At 37.5% G+C, this 15,199-nt stretch overlaps 1 protein-coding gene across 1 annotated transcript in view; it reads right to left on the reverse strand.

Annotated features, from left to right (window-relative positions):
* col24a1 (collagen type XXIV alpha 1) overlaps nt 1-15,199 on the reverse strand; it is a 73,420-nt gene that overhangs the window by 40,021 nt on the left and 18,200 nt on the right. Inside the window, exons 4-14 of the mRNA XM_087785367.1 lie at nt 15,093-15,146; nt 12,420-12,473; nt 9,727-9,780; nt 9,104-9,157; nt 8,241-8,285; nt 6,995-7,048; nt 6,251-6,295; nt 6,112-6,165; nt 5,997-6,041; nt 4,351-4,404; nt 3,252-3,296 (exon numbers count right to left, since the gene is read on the reverse strand). Coding sequence (XP_087641493.1) covers nt 3,252-3,296; nt 4,351-4,404; nt 5,997-6,041; nt 6,112-6,165; nt 6,251-6,295; nt 6,995-7,048; nt 8,241-8,285; nt 9,104-9,157; nt 9,727-9,780; nt 12,420-12,473; nt 15,093-15,146 — 558 coding nt within the window. The remainder of the gene's footprint in view (nt 1-3,251; nt 3,297-4,350; nt 4,405-5,996; nt 6,042-6,111; nt 6,166-6,250; nt 6,296-6,994; nt 7,049-8,240; nt 8,286-9,103; nt 9,158-9,726; nt 9,781-12,419; nt 12,474-15,092; nt 15,147-15,199) is intronic.

Here is a 15,199-nt window from a genome sequence, read left to right on the forward strand (position 1 = left end):
GCGATCAAATGGAAAATATTTTCTTGGCAAACAACAGTAGCACAGGCTGCTTTCTTCTTCAACGGCTTGTTTGTCGCTGGTTTAGAAAAGAACTCAGCCGTACAGATGTTTCGCTCTGGGCTCTTAAATCTTCACCACTGCCAGAACACAACAGCCATTGTAATTCATTCCAATGCCTACCACTAAATCTATGACAGGAAAATCAGTCCAGGTGTGTCATCATTTTGTTCACAGACAACATTTAATCGTAATAAGGGACTAGATTAGGCATCATTTGACATCAAATGATTCTCACTTGTTGACAGCTTTACTTGAATAACAATTTAAAAACCTGTGCAAACATTCTCGTTTCAAGATTTAAAGTTTAAGACGATTAATTGTGATACAGCTTCCAAGAGTGCCCAGGGCTACAGGTAACACCCTACACCAAAAGGTTATGAAGTTATGTCATCAAAAAACATGTGGTTTATACTATAGAACATCTGGATTATATCAGAATCAGCTTTACTACTGACCTAAAGCAGCGGACGCACAAATCAAATTTTGGTCAAATCAACATTAAGTGTGGCTCAAAACACAGGACAACATTTAACAGACATGGTCAAAGTGTGCTTGTATCTAATAAAGAGTAGAACTCGATAAATAAGTCTTTCATAAGATAATTTTAATTTTAATTTTTTATTGTATTTACTGTAGTTTAAATACAACTTTCTCAAGTTCTTTGTTTCAGATTGTTTCCCTCTTTCTAGTGGTCCTTTTTGTGTGTACTTCTGAAAACGTTTCTTTCCATGATTTTCTTTTATATGGAAGGGTTATAAGTATTTTATTGGCATATTGAGGTTTATTTTAAGTTAAGGTTTTCAGTTGTATTTTGGCACTCCTCTCTTTTGGTTTGATGGCCCCTCACAGTCACAGTATAAAGAAGACCCTGAAGAAATGTAATTTCCCCCTACTGAGATCAAAGGTAATCCAGAAAAAGACTGCAACAATCGCTTGCTGCACTTTGATCCTCTCTTGTACTTTAGAGAACGTCATACTGTTTTAAGTAGTTGTTCAAATGATTGTCGCGCCTGAGAGACAAATGGCAGCTAAGATTGTTTGACATAACACCATGCAAGCGTTTCATATTGGGTGTTAAAATGACTGGACCATGCTTCCACAGTTCTGTGCGTTCTACAGGTGGTTTAAGACGTTCCATTTTTGTTTTCAAGATATTCATTATTTGGCTGCCATACCTTTAACTTTCTCTTACAAGATGTGTATCAGAACTAAGCAACTGCAGCTCTTGGCTCATGACTCAGCACCAGAGTAAACCGACATCCCTGAAAAGTCACACTGTATTTTGATCTGATCACTGAAGACTTTTTTCGGGGGTTAGGGTTCTCTTTCAGGTCATGAAAACAGTGTCTGGCCTCATCACATTTGTTGAGTCACACATTGGCATACACATCAAGAGCATTCCAGAATGAACACTTGCTGCTTTGTTCGACATTCCTGCTGAATAGTTATCTCCAAGTTTAACTTGGAGTAATTGGGATTCAACAAGCGAACAAGAAATCCATAATGGAATGACTGACACTGGGGAAGTGAAGATTTGTTCTACACGTCAAAAGAAAGGTTTAATGCGAGGTTTGTGCAGCAGCAGGAACACTCAGCTGGAAAGTTGACGGCTTGAATCAGTTCACAACTGGATTAAGGAGTGTTAGTATTTTGGCTATCATGTGTGATTACTCAGAAGTACTTATGGCCAATAGTTGGCTGATGTGAAGACATGCAGCAGCCGTGACAACCATAATTATCAACTGCCCTTTGATGAGGAATGTTTTAATATCTGCTAGGTGAAAGAGAATACTGCTATAGAGTAGTCAGTTTTATAAACTATTAAATATAACCATCACATGACATCATACATCAAGAGGATGGAGGTGGTCACAAATCAGACTTTATGTTTCAACTCAGCAGTAAATTTGACCTACAAAGAGACATTTTTTTTAGATTCAAACATGAAACAGCGTCTCCCTGCAGATGTCAGTAGCACATGTGAGGAGGAAACATGATGAGTACTTTCAAATATGCTGGAACAAACCTATACATAGACGTTTGAGAGCCTGCTGGACAGATTCCAACTTAAGTATTGTGAAACTAAAGTCACTTATAGAAACAAGATTCTTTAAACTGCAACAACCACAGATTGCATTGGTCATTTCTGTAGACTGGACAATACGTTGGCCGTTGGTTTTACCATCAAGTAGAACCATGACACATGTTCACTTGCTATCAAGAGTAGTCAATATCAATGATTAAATTATTGCTTCTCGTCTTCCTTAGTTCTTTGTCTCTCTCGTTTTCTTGTGCAGGACAGTTTACTTTGCATCCTGAATTGGCCACTACTCAACTGAAGGAGCTGAAGAGACTTCTGTGTGCCAGTCCTCTCTGTCACATGTTCACTACGTTCACTAAGATTCTCATCTGTCATTGCCCTTCACTTGCAGTCAAGCTTCCAGTGCACATTCACTTGTTTCACGATCCTCACTAACACCAGCACCACCTGCTTCTTCGCCACTCTCATTTAACAACATCCACCCAGGGGGCCATGTATGTATCCAAAACATGGAAATGACAAAAGTGCTTAGATGTCACGTGAACAAGCCTGACTGAAGCACATCCAGAAGTCTCAAAACAGGAATATAACTGAGCTTATTTCAACTCTCACAATGACATTCACAAGAGTGCAGTCATTTCACCAACCACATTTACACGTAGTTGGGATTCAAAAGATGTCGAAAAGTAACCTTGCTTGAATTCCATTTAAAAATGTAACTTGATTGAACTGATTAGGCTATTCAGATTTGTTGTGTATTTCTTAACTGGTAGATTAAAGGTATCATAGATAAGTCACCTCTTGGGAAACTGATCAGGAAGTGACAGTAATATCATTTACTTTCCTGAGAGAAAATGTCCATCAAATATGACTATTTTATACATAATAGATCTGTAGATCTGTTGTTTGAGTTGAGAAAATATTTGTGGTCGAGATGTTCCACTATGAAATCATAACCGCATGATCAACTCTAATTAAATATTAGCATTGTCACCATCTCGTCTTTCACAAATATTCTCATTGGAAACGGTTAAGGTTGCTCAGTCATGTTGAATAGAGGTAGTGACATGCATTTACTATAAAGACAAGCTCGGGTTAAAGATAGGAAATGTAGCATGTTAATAGAGTTTGATAGAACACGGACACTCACCCTCAGGCCAGGAAAGCCACCGATTCCAGTTCCACCGACAGGACCCTGTGAAACATCACAGTAACATCTTAAGTACACAGGACAGGAAACTCATACACATTCCACATTCCTAAAACTAGAGATGAACTGCAGCAAGTGTAGAGATAAATCATTATTAGCTTATAACATGGAAGCCATGTCAATATGAGTCCTTAATTCAACATTACCTACACACTTATACACTGATCTGCTTAGCATTAGTAGCATAGCATAAGTGAAAACAAGAGCAACTGACAGTCTGTGCGAGTCTCAGGGGTGTTCATGGTCAAAATAATCCTCTTTAATGAAATAATTTATCATGACTAACAGACACTCTAAAACTGAGATTAATGTTTACACAACGATTTCCAATCCAATTGGATGACTGATGAAACCAATAGTGCCAAGTAGGGTGTTTGGTGATTACTTCCCAAAGTTTCTGGAGTGTGAGGACATTTCTCTAGCCTTTGAGGATTACTGTGCTCATGATTTGGCCAGAAGATATAAAGGACAAATTATATGTTTTATACGTTCTGATTGTAATCACTGTAAAATAGGAATTGGAAACAATAATCACATCATGATTTATAACAACATGTTTCAGAGTAAAAAGAAACAGAAGAACTAAAAACATCTTTTGTGTAATTATTAAATATATATAGTTAGTTCTTTGACTTTCTCTAGGACTTAATTTCTCTATTTTATTATTTTATTTACCCTTTTGGAGGTATTACTACTAATAGCAAGAAACCATGATTACACGTTGTAATATCATCACTTATCTTCCTCCCTTTTGTTCATATTAGGTACTTTTAAGATGTGCGATCAAATCCTTGAGACTAAAAGTAACAATGCCAGTTAAAATGGACATTGTATTTTTCGAGGTTTTTGAAACATTTCAAACATTTGATTTAAAAAACAAACAACCCTCAACAGTTACATAAAGGTTTTGGGCAAAGCAACATTTTAAAGCGAGCACATGTTTTGCACCAGTATTTGTTTAAACATTTAAAACATTCATCTCTAAATATGTTTCCATGTCATAACTTCATATGATTATTTAAAAAAAGCATTGGTTTACCTCTTTGCCATCAGGACCAGGAGGCCCCCTCTCCCCAACATCACCAACCACACCCTGGAGGGAAGAGACGGTCCATTTAGATTATGACTCAATTAACTTTACTCTGGAGAAATAATCCAAAACAAATAATGAAATGTTAAATGTGGGCTTATTCACATGCAGTTAAACCTGCACACAGAACGTGATGTATGTTTTTGAGTTTTGGCATGTATATGCAATGTATATGCCATTCTCATAGCTTGTTTGACATGGCAGATACATGTATATCTTTTACATCAAATCACAGTTTCCTGAATGAATCAGTAGTTTAGGTTTTATGTTAAAGAGTGGATCTTCTATTGAAAGTTGTAAACTTGTTTCCTCAAATGATTGTGGAGTTTGTTAGAGATGTTTAGTCCCCCAAATGCTCCTGCAACATAAAATATTTTTTTTATCGTGAGACACAATGATCAATGGAATTGTTTCATTGCCCGCCAGTTAAATCACTTGTCAAGACGATGTAATTGTAGCCAGAAAAAATTATACAAAATGTAAAGGAGGTTAAACTGTTACTAAACAGTCATCAGAGGATGCTTCAATGAAGCCTCTATCACGTCTATCATTATAGTTTGTTCTGCTATTTATGTTTCCTTGTATGGTCGATTACTTTGTTTGTCTTAATGGCTCCTGGTTTTTCTTTGCTTTCGATTGTTACATAGTTGATTTCTGTTTAATTAAATCTTTGAACTTGATCTGGTTCTGAGAGACCAGCCTCCACATATGGATAATTCCAAGACAAATGGCAACACTTCAGAAATGCGTGTAGTATTTTCTGTACACAATGTTTGTACTACTAAAGAAATAATAAGCAAATGTAAGTCCCAATAACCAATCAACATATTTTAATTATTTTGTGGTGGAATTTCAAACAAGTTCAAGATAAGTAAAATATTCAGGGTCAGGATTTGATCCTTAAATACATGGAGGGTATTAAGCAAATAAGAAAAAAGAGAAGGCATGCTCTCTTTCCTCTCCTTTTATGACTCAGTGTTCCCTTTTCTGGCACTGAATGTGTCAAACTTCTCTGGACAAACACATTTATCAAGTTCAATTTGTATGACACGAGTGTAAACGAGTCCACGAGTGTAAACTTGTGGACTGACTTGAAGCTGCCCTCAGGCCACATACTTTGATCCCACTAGCCAGACAGCACTATTGCAGTTATAAAATAAAAATGCATGAATCAGACAATAGGCTGCTTGCCTGCTTGGCAACTGTCTGACAGAGAAGCTTCGACATGTTTTTAAAACAGTCACTTATCAGCATGCTTGCCCCGATATACATATTCCATCTGCTTCTTTTCCTTTGCATCGATCATGATTGAAGGTTTGGGAATATTTTTATTATTACCATATGAAGGTAGGTGTTTAACAAGTAGTATAGACATAGTTCTGGGTTAAATTCAATGACACCACTGACTTGACAAAAGCATTTCTATTACAACTGTAAGTTAAATTAAACCAGCTGTGTTTAACCACAACCTAGGACTATTTAAAACAAAAGTATTAATCTTAACTTTGGGATAAGATAGTCAAAATGTTGGTTAACTGTTGCATCACTTAAAAAGCAGAAGAAAAAAAACAAGTAATACAATTAATAATAATTACACGTCTTCCTTTGGGACCACGTTTTCCAGCTGGACCAGGACTTCCCTAAAAGAGAAGAATATTGCCTTTAGGTAACAGCTTTTAAAATATACGTGTTTCTAATAAATGCACTTACTCGCTCGCCTTCAAGTCCTGGTGGCCCGGATACACCTGGAAGTCCTATAAAGCCCTGAAAAAGGAATGTATAGCCTTACTACGCAATTTTTGCAGAGTCATACACAGAAATAGACAGAAATAGAAGCACTGATACCTACACGAATGCCTTTCGTCCCCTCGATACCTTCTGGTCCTGCTGCACCCTGTAACAGAGGAAAGGATGATGAAAAGACACCATTTGGTACTTCTACATTAACAGAAACATTTCATGATTTGGTCTCAATTGGTGTGATAAACAGAGATTTTAGGAAGAGAAGGTGAAGACAACCGGAAAAAACAATAGTGGTGTCACTGATATGATGGCGGAGAAACTTAAGAAGTTAGAAGGATCAGAGTTCAATGGATACTGATGCTGTTATTGGTAGTGACTGAAAAGAACAAGATCAGAAATGTTGTATCAGACCAACAGCTCATGTGGAGAAGTTGGAATGATTTTCAAAGATGTGGTGAATGGGTGGATGAGGAGGATAAGTGAGATTAGGAAGAAAGACATTAAGGTGGATGACTTGCTGATGATGAGCGTTTTCTTTTAAGAAAAGAAGATATAGGATTTATTATGAGGAAGTTCGGTGTAAGACATTAATCATTTTTGGGGTAAATTGAAGAAAGGCAAGAGAGAAATACCATGTAGTGTTCAACTAGTACCTGGTGACTAAATGTACAGCATTGAAAGTATTACAGTCTGAGTAAGATCTTCAAATCTAGTCTAATCTATTCGAGTCTCTAAAAAAATGCATGCTGAAGCACTGGAATAGCATGTGAAAACCTAAGCTATACACATTTCCCAAAGCAAACATGAGATAATAAATCCTGGAATTGTTTTTTTGTATTTTTCACTGCACCTGCCTGCCAGGGTAACCAGCAGCCCCAGCTTCCCCAGGAGTTCCTGGTACACCCTGTAGCAGAGACAAAAAGGCAAAGTAAGGCTGAGAGAAAGAACAGTGAACAGGGACTTTAGATGGACAGATAAAGTGAAAGAGGAGAAACATAAACCTCCACAAGCATCGCCAGAAGAGGAATAATACGAGCACTGTTCCTTCCACTGTGTTTCCTCTGCTCTTGTTTCATACAGCCTACAAAAATGTTTTATACCTACTATGAATTTTCTGTCAGAAGAATCTTTAGATCTGAATATTATTATGTTGGGGAAGTGGTACATTTTAACCAAATAATTATGAAATATTTACACCAGTGGGGTTTATTTGTTTTAATTGCAATAGTCTTTAATATAGTAATAAATAATAATATGCTAAATGGGCTTGTTCTAAGTCCCACCTATCAGGCTTTAGCTCGATTTTGATGATCAGTGGAAATTAAGTAAAGGTGTGAAGAAATTCTCCAAGTACAGCTGTTCTGCACTCATTTTCAAGCGGACGTTCAGGATTATGTTTTGCTCAAAAACCACTCAGCTTTGACTAAATGCCTCGTAGTTGTGTGGCTGCACGATGTCCCAATGAATCTACACCTGGAACATGGTGCTTTAATTTTCCTTAAGGCAAGAATTTAAAGGAGAAAAGAAAAGGCAAACTGAGTGAACTCCAGCTTACTGGAAGCCTACCAGTTGGTGTTTGTTGTGAAACAAGCACAACACATTTTTTCGGATATGCCCCAAAAAAGAAAGAAAAAGATTTTGAGAATCTTTGTTTCTTTAGGGATGTGCAGACTTGACTTGAGCCCTTTCTTCATAACTGTCATATTAGAACTTAGACCATGTAAGTCCTTCACTTCCTTCTCTATATCATATGCTCATATATCATCTGGTGTTTTATGTTGTTTTATAAAATATATAAAATATCTGATATAAACTCTGCTTTAATATATGTCTGTAGTTCATTAAAACGTTCTTTGATCACTACAGAATTTGTATACATATCTGTGTGGTGGTTATTTTAATGGGGGAGATGTTTATTTTGTCTATTCATTTTCTGTTATATTCTGTATTTGCTAATCATGTTAAGTATGCCAGTTGTATGCTAATGAACTCTGATGAGACAAATATCTGACTGTGATTTGTTTTTAACTAACTTTTGTTATCAGCATATATGTATATAATATTCCTCAACATGTTGACTATAAACTGTTACTTACTTGCTCGCCTGGCGGTCCAGGTGGTCCTTGATGACCTTTAGGACCCTGCAGATGAAATACAAAGTATTACCATTTCTCACCTTAGAGATGAACCAAAATATTTTTCAATTCATTTTTCAAACTGGCCTGAACTGGTTAGACAACATTAGATATGCAACTTTAACGTGTAAGGTCAGAGGAAGGTGAGCTTTTTGTCTTCTGAAAAGTGCCATTGATTCTATTCTGCTTTCCAAGCTGTGACACACAAGCCTTCACAGTCAATAAAAGAGCCACTTGGGGGTGAAGAGTGTAGACTCGACCAACTCATTTCCTTCACAGGGCAGAGTTCAGGTGCAGGACATATCAGGTTCAGCTACTGCAAACACAGCTCTGGCCTCCTGGGAGGGGAGGCCTAGGCCAGCTATGCAGAGACCAGACTGAGCGCCATCAATTAGAGGTTGACTTGGAAGTGTAGACGGGTCCATCATGAGGACAGACTGATGAAGCACTGGAGATCTTTCATTCCTCAGAAGGCCACGTTCTGAATTCCAGAGAGGTCTGAGTGAGTTTTGGAACAGACTTACACACTCACACACAACTGGAGGCTTGACAGATGACTCTGGTCATTGGTCAGGGTCTGGGGTGTTGTTATTGCCATTGAGCCAGGGTCCCTCGGCAGGGTGCCCTTCCTCTTATATCCTACCTTGAAAAATCACCTTGACTAACAGCCACACCAACACTCTACTCTTAAGCTGTGTAATGTTATAAAGCCTGATTTAATGAGTTTAATTTACATAAAATATTTACATATACATCATTAATTGAGACAAACATAGTTATTTTAGCGAATAATTTCAGTTTGTATAATGAATACATGATCTTACCGGGGGACCTGAAAAACCATCTGGACCAGATAGGCCTTGTGGACCCTTATCACCCTGTTGGAGCACAATTATCAGTCAGGATCAATTAATCAACAGAGTAAAAAATGGAAAAGTAGAAGCCAGAAAAAGCCCAACACATTGCCACCTTTCCCTTTACTACGTTCAAGAGTGAGCTTTGCACTCCATGACCCTGACCCTGGTAAAGCAGTTTAGATCAAAAGACCCAGAACACAGCAAGAATGTTGTACTCGGACACTTATTTTGGTTGGTAAAACTGTTTGAAATCATCTGGTTCTGCCAGGTTGTCTTGTTTCCGTGCTTGTCTTCTGCCTCCAAGGCATTCTTATTTGGGCTGTTAATCTCACCTATGCCCTTTTAGTGTTTTTTCCCCTTCACTAGTTTTCCGGTGTCACATTCAGTATTATTACTCTTTGGACTCAAATAATTGTGCTGGCCTTTTTTGTTTCCATCTTTTAATAGTAACATTTTAAAACATTTTGTTTAATTCACTCTTTTCAATTTAAGCCCTTTTTAAACTTTAGGGAAGGTTTTGTTGGGGGAACTCTTAGGTGTTCCTAGAATAACAGAAAAAGTAATATATCAATCTACAAATGTTCCATTACCTTCTCTCCTTGCGGTGCTTGCCCTGGAGACAGTCCTGGATCTCCCTTTGCCCCCTGGAAGAATGATTGAACTTTAACCAAATTGGATGGTAAATAAAACAGGAGTCTTATGTAAAACTAATGACTGTTGACAATAAAAGAATAACCAGTTGACCTAAGATGTCAAAGCAATTTTCAAAGTTTGCTATCTTCAGGAAAATTCTTCACGTTTGGCATCAGCAACGCCGGAGTGACCCAGTAGGAAAGGAAAAATGAGTGCAGTAAAAATGTAGCAATGCCGGAGAGGATCCAAAGCCCTGTTCCTGTGTAGTTACTGACCACATGTGTTCCCACAAAACACAGAACAAGAGAAACCGTCTGCCAGAGTGAAGCTGATGTCGAGTGTGTTCCAAGAGAGCAGGGGAAATCATAGTTTCTCAGCCAGGCATAGTTTTCATCCAACACTGCTGAGAAACTGGAGCATCAAATCTCGAGCATCGAACCAGGACTCAAACGAATTACAGGTTTTCAACGAATCTGTACTGTGTGAATTAATTAGGATGAGACTAGTTTAGGGAACAAAAAGATGATAAAACCCTCCCTGCAAACTAGTGAATAACACCTTTCTGTAGTTGCTCCCAACTATGTGTATACCTGGTGGAGAAAGAGTGCAGATAACTTTTTTGAATCATTCTGAACATGGAAGAAAAATGTATGTGAGATTAAATCAGTGGCATTAAAAGAGTTGGTATGAACTTCAAATCAACCACTAAAAATGTGCTATAGTCACAGATGTTGGACTATTGTCATGATATTGTTGCCATTGGTTTTAAAGTGACGTTTGTCACCAGACTAAAAAGTAACTCCTTTGGTAGCTCTTAGCCAAATGCAGTCATGCCAGAATTAGTGATGTGAAGGAAAATATTCAGCCACAAGCCTGGTAACATTGACAGAATATCAAAATTGATTAATATAGAAACATTTCTGCATAAAAAAAATGCAAGTATATAAAAAATCCATTGGACAAGGTTTGCTAGTTTTTAATTATGTTTTAAAACCATTGGTTTGACCCCAGAATTTGCCAAAACCGTAACAATATTCATCCTTAAAAGTTGGAGCAATACCTCAATCTTGGGTTACATTCCAAACCTGCGTACGTCTTTAAATCTCTTTTTATTGCTAAGACTTTGCTCTGTAAGCATGCACACGCTGGACTGCTCTCATCTGGCAGAATACAATGATAGGGTTAAGAAAATGCTTCCTGATTGACCATAATTATAACATAACATTTTGCTAACACAAGCTGAAGCAAAAATAAGTATTACTGTTATGTTTTTACTTTCTGTCTCACTTCCTGATCTCTCCTTTTCCATTGACGTTTACTAATGGCACACGGCTGGACCTCATCAGCATTAAGACACCTACTTCAACCACCTCCAGAGTCCAGATCACTTAGCCAGAAAAAAGATTTTCCTTTGGAGGTTTATTATTGTTGGATTTATCGTGTTTTTTCCCTCTTTATCTGAGTTCTTTAGTTCTGTTGTTCTTGTCTTCTGTTTTCCAGGTTCCCTGTTGTTTCTTGTATTATTCCTCGGTTCAGTGGACACTTCTCGGTTCTTTGACATTTTGAGTTAATGGACTCCGGCTTTCTAAGTATTTGTGTTATTGTATTGTTTAGACTTTTTATTGGTTAAATGTGTCATTTATTCCAATTGTAAAAGTTTACTTCTGTTAAATGTGGACTCGTTAATTGACAGCTCATCTTGTAGAACATTCGGTGAACACCAAGGGATTATCTGTAATACAGTGACACTGTGTAGATTATTTCTGCAATTGACATACTTTTACTTCTTCTACTGTGAAATAATCAAGCACTTTCAACGGCACAGAAAGGTATAGGTAAAGCAAATCACTAGAACAACAGTGACTTAATTTTAAAGTGTTGTTTTTTTGTGTTGTGTGTGACAGATAATACAGATCATTAATACGTAATTATACATAATAAGTAATAATACATGAATTAAAGCAGACGTACATGTATTGTTTTTTTAAGCACCAACAACATGGTGAATATTAAAAAATGCCGGATGTACATTTAAAAATATGCTTAAACATGCTGACCCTCAATTAAGAATTACATGTATTCTGACATTTACTTTTCCCTTAAGGTGTTTGAAAGAGTTCACACCCATGTGTTGACTGTCCAGCTGTCCGAACAGATCTGGTTGGACTGCAATATTTGCAATATTTTTCGGACATTTTGACAGACAGCCATTGAGGCATAAAAAGGCTCGGTCGGAATGTGAAAATGCAGCTTTACAAAAAGGAAAAAAAACAGCCTTCCCTTTCCACTTGACAAAAAAACAGTAGTCCATGAAGAAGAGGTAGGAACTCCTTTATGTTCTCGTCAAAACATTTCAAGGTGCGCTTAACGTCTGTGTTCAACATCATGATTCTAATTCCAGAAACACAAACTCAACATGGAATTTCCTCGGAGCTTAGATATTGACTCACTAATTCCTCCGGACCGGTATGTGGCTCATGGTCTTAGCAGAATGTCACTTCTTTACAATATCACTGGATCTTTCTCTGGAGGTCAAATGAGCGAGCAGAAAACTAATTTACCAACTGTTGTCTTACACCTCGGCCAACAGAAATGTTTAAAATAGGTATTTTGAATCATCATCATCATTTTGATAGACTTGTATACTTACTTTGGGTCCAGGTGGTCCGGGTGGCCCTTGGTTTCCATTAGGACCAATGGGGCCCTAAAAGAGAAGAGAAGAAGAATTAACTAAAAAGTAATAAAGTGATAAAGTAATAAAGTGAAACTGACGGTAAAAAATCAAAAAATCTTTTAAAATACTATATTTCTTTCATTACTGTATTTAATGGTGGGTTGTAAATGTCACTGCTCTACTATGATGTTTCAAGCCTGATGTTAAATAGTTCATCCTGAACTGAGGATCAATGAAGTATTTTGATAAAGGTATATTATACTTACTAAATATGTAATACATGTTAGTTGGTTTTTCCCTGGTGAAAGGATTCATTTTTTAAGGTGATTTAAGAGGTTTATTGTACGTTGTAATGTATCTGAATTAAATTTGTTTGAAATATTCATCAAGTAGTTTAGAAAAAACAAATTGAAGCTTTCTTGAGATTGACACTTTATTTACACTATTTTCTTACCAGTCAAAATCAGGAGTTTTTGTTTTACTTTCAGTGAAACATGAGCAACCAAAAAACAGACACAGTAACAAGGAATGAGCATTTAGTTGAGCAGGCTACAGACAGTGTTTGTATCCGTTCCTAATGATAATTATCTACTGTATTTTAAAGGCTGACTATTTAAATGATTAGACTGGAGATAATAGTGCAGGGATGGAGCAGGCACAGCCACATCACGCCACGGTGCCCTCAGCTTCCCACCACATAATAATTCCAAGCTTCCTTCCTAAGTGCTTTGTGATTTCGAGAGTTAGCATGTGCTTTCCAGGTCTGTCTCACTCTCCCCTCAGACATTCGCTCTTTAATCAAACATAAAAGCTTTGAGGAGGCAAATCTTTTGAAAAAAACGAAACATGCTAGAATACTCGTCACTCCTCCCATGACATGTGCTCAACACATTTTCACGTGTCTCGAAATGGATTTGGGATTTGATCACAAGTCAAATGTGCCTAAAACAAACAGGAATAATTGTGATTATAAGTTAGTTTCCACGACACAGAAGTATAAGACAGTAGATAAATGATCTCTTCTTAATCGTCACTTCTTGCCTAACACATACCATCAGTTTAGTAGAATGTGTCTTGCTCTGTTTAAAGATGCCTCGAGGGTCTCAGGCATGATCGAACAATTGCATCATGACAATCACGGAGGTTGCATTCAAGTCCTTGGTTAAGGAGAAAGCAGCTTGTTCAGCAACCCTCTTCCTGCATCTGGAAGTGCTCAGTCTCCTAACCTTGATGCTGCTCAAAAAGACTGTTTGGTGTCCTGGTTGTCGTTTTGTCACGCAGCACATGTGTCTGGGTTCAATCCCACACTCATGGCAGCATGTTCTCTTGCTAAGCTAGAGTAGGATTTTTCATCAGTTAGAAAATAGTGGTCCGTCCATCGCCAAAACGGAGGTAAAGTATTTTAAATCTTTATAATGTGCACTAAGGAGCTAAATTATCGGCAATAATGTATAAATAAATCATCATTACATTTAGAATTCCTTTCAAGTTTAAAATAATGGATTCTGGGTTTGAAGGCCAGAGTGCTACACTTTGTCAAAGAGTTTCCATAGCTGTTGCAGCCAGACATTCTCTAACAGTGTCAAGATACATCTACTCAAGACTCCAGACTCCAGAGATGAGTCTGCATTGTGTACAAAGATGCCTTGAACTCCTTTAACCTCATTCTCAATGCAGGATCTGCACCAGGGGTCAGGCAAGAAAACGAGGCCACCGTGTCACTTCAGAGTAGTGATGGTTTGATGAGGCCTTATGATACAACGTCAGCTGTTTGATGCTTTTTTATACTTCTCTGATGCACACGAGAGACTGAATCCTGTATTTTTAGGGTGTCGATGGCCCCCTCTGGTGCAAGTCTTAGCCAAATCAATAGCAATGTGAGAAAGAAGAGTAGATTTAAAATGTGCTTTGAAAAGATAATGTTTCCACTTGATGTGTCAGTATTGCATTGTGTTCCTCTGTGTCAGTTCTTCCATTTAAAAAACTACAAATGGCTGCATCTCTGATATGTTTTTCCAAGGAGTAAACGCAAGGCATCTATTTTTCTTCAGGTGGAGGGCAATGAATAAAAGTAAGCTATGGCCTTTCACTGAAATTTCCCGACCAAAATGAATATCAGTAGTTGACTCCTTCAACTTGACAGTGTGTATTTGTTTTAACCGACATACATGTGTGGTGTCTCATGTGCTGCAAGACTTTGCAGATAACTGTCTGAAGGAACAGAGCAGAGACACATCCGGTGGAAATTGAGGATCACTGATGTCTTGAGTCTTGCCAAGTCAGCAGAATAAAGCACCCATTGTAGGCACAGTTGAAACATAAAAATGATTCTCTTAAAAAAAGCAAAACTTTATAAATGAAAATGCGTAAAGGTATCAATAATAAACACATCTCACACATACTATGCAGCATAATCATACATATATACTGTATATTTTCTTAATGCAGTGTTTTATCATCACGATAAATTGTAAGTTTGCAGTTACAACAAATCTCTTACATGAAGTGACTTAACAAACTATTTAATGAATATATATTTTATTTGAGCTGTTCCCTGATAGTTCTGTGTTGGCTCTGTCAAAACTCAAAAATGTTAAACTACCAGCAGGCTAGCATGATCAAACTATGACTGTCTTTAAGGTTACTCACCCGTGACCCTCTATTGCCAGGGGGACCAGGTAGACCCGGCGGACCAGGAGGACCCTTGATTGGACAACATCGTGGGAATAAGAGCCAGGATGAAATGGAACGACACG

This window comes from Callionymus lyra, chromosome 2, assembly GCF_982586985.1.
Source record: "Callionymus lyra chromosome 2, fCalLyr1.hap1.1, whole genome shotgun sequence".
Classification (NCBI taxonomy): domain Eukaryota; kingdom Metazoa; phylum Chordata; class Actinopteri; order Syngnathiformes; family Callionymidae; genus Callionymus; species Callionymus lyra.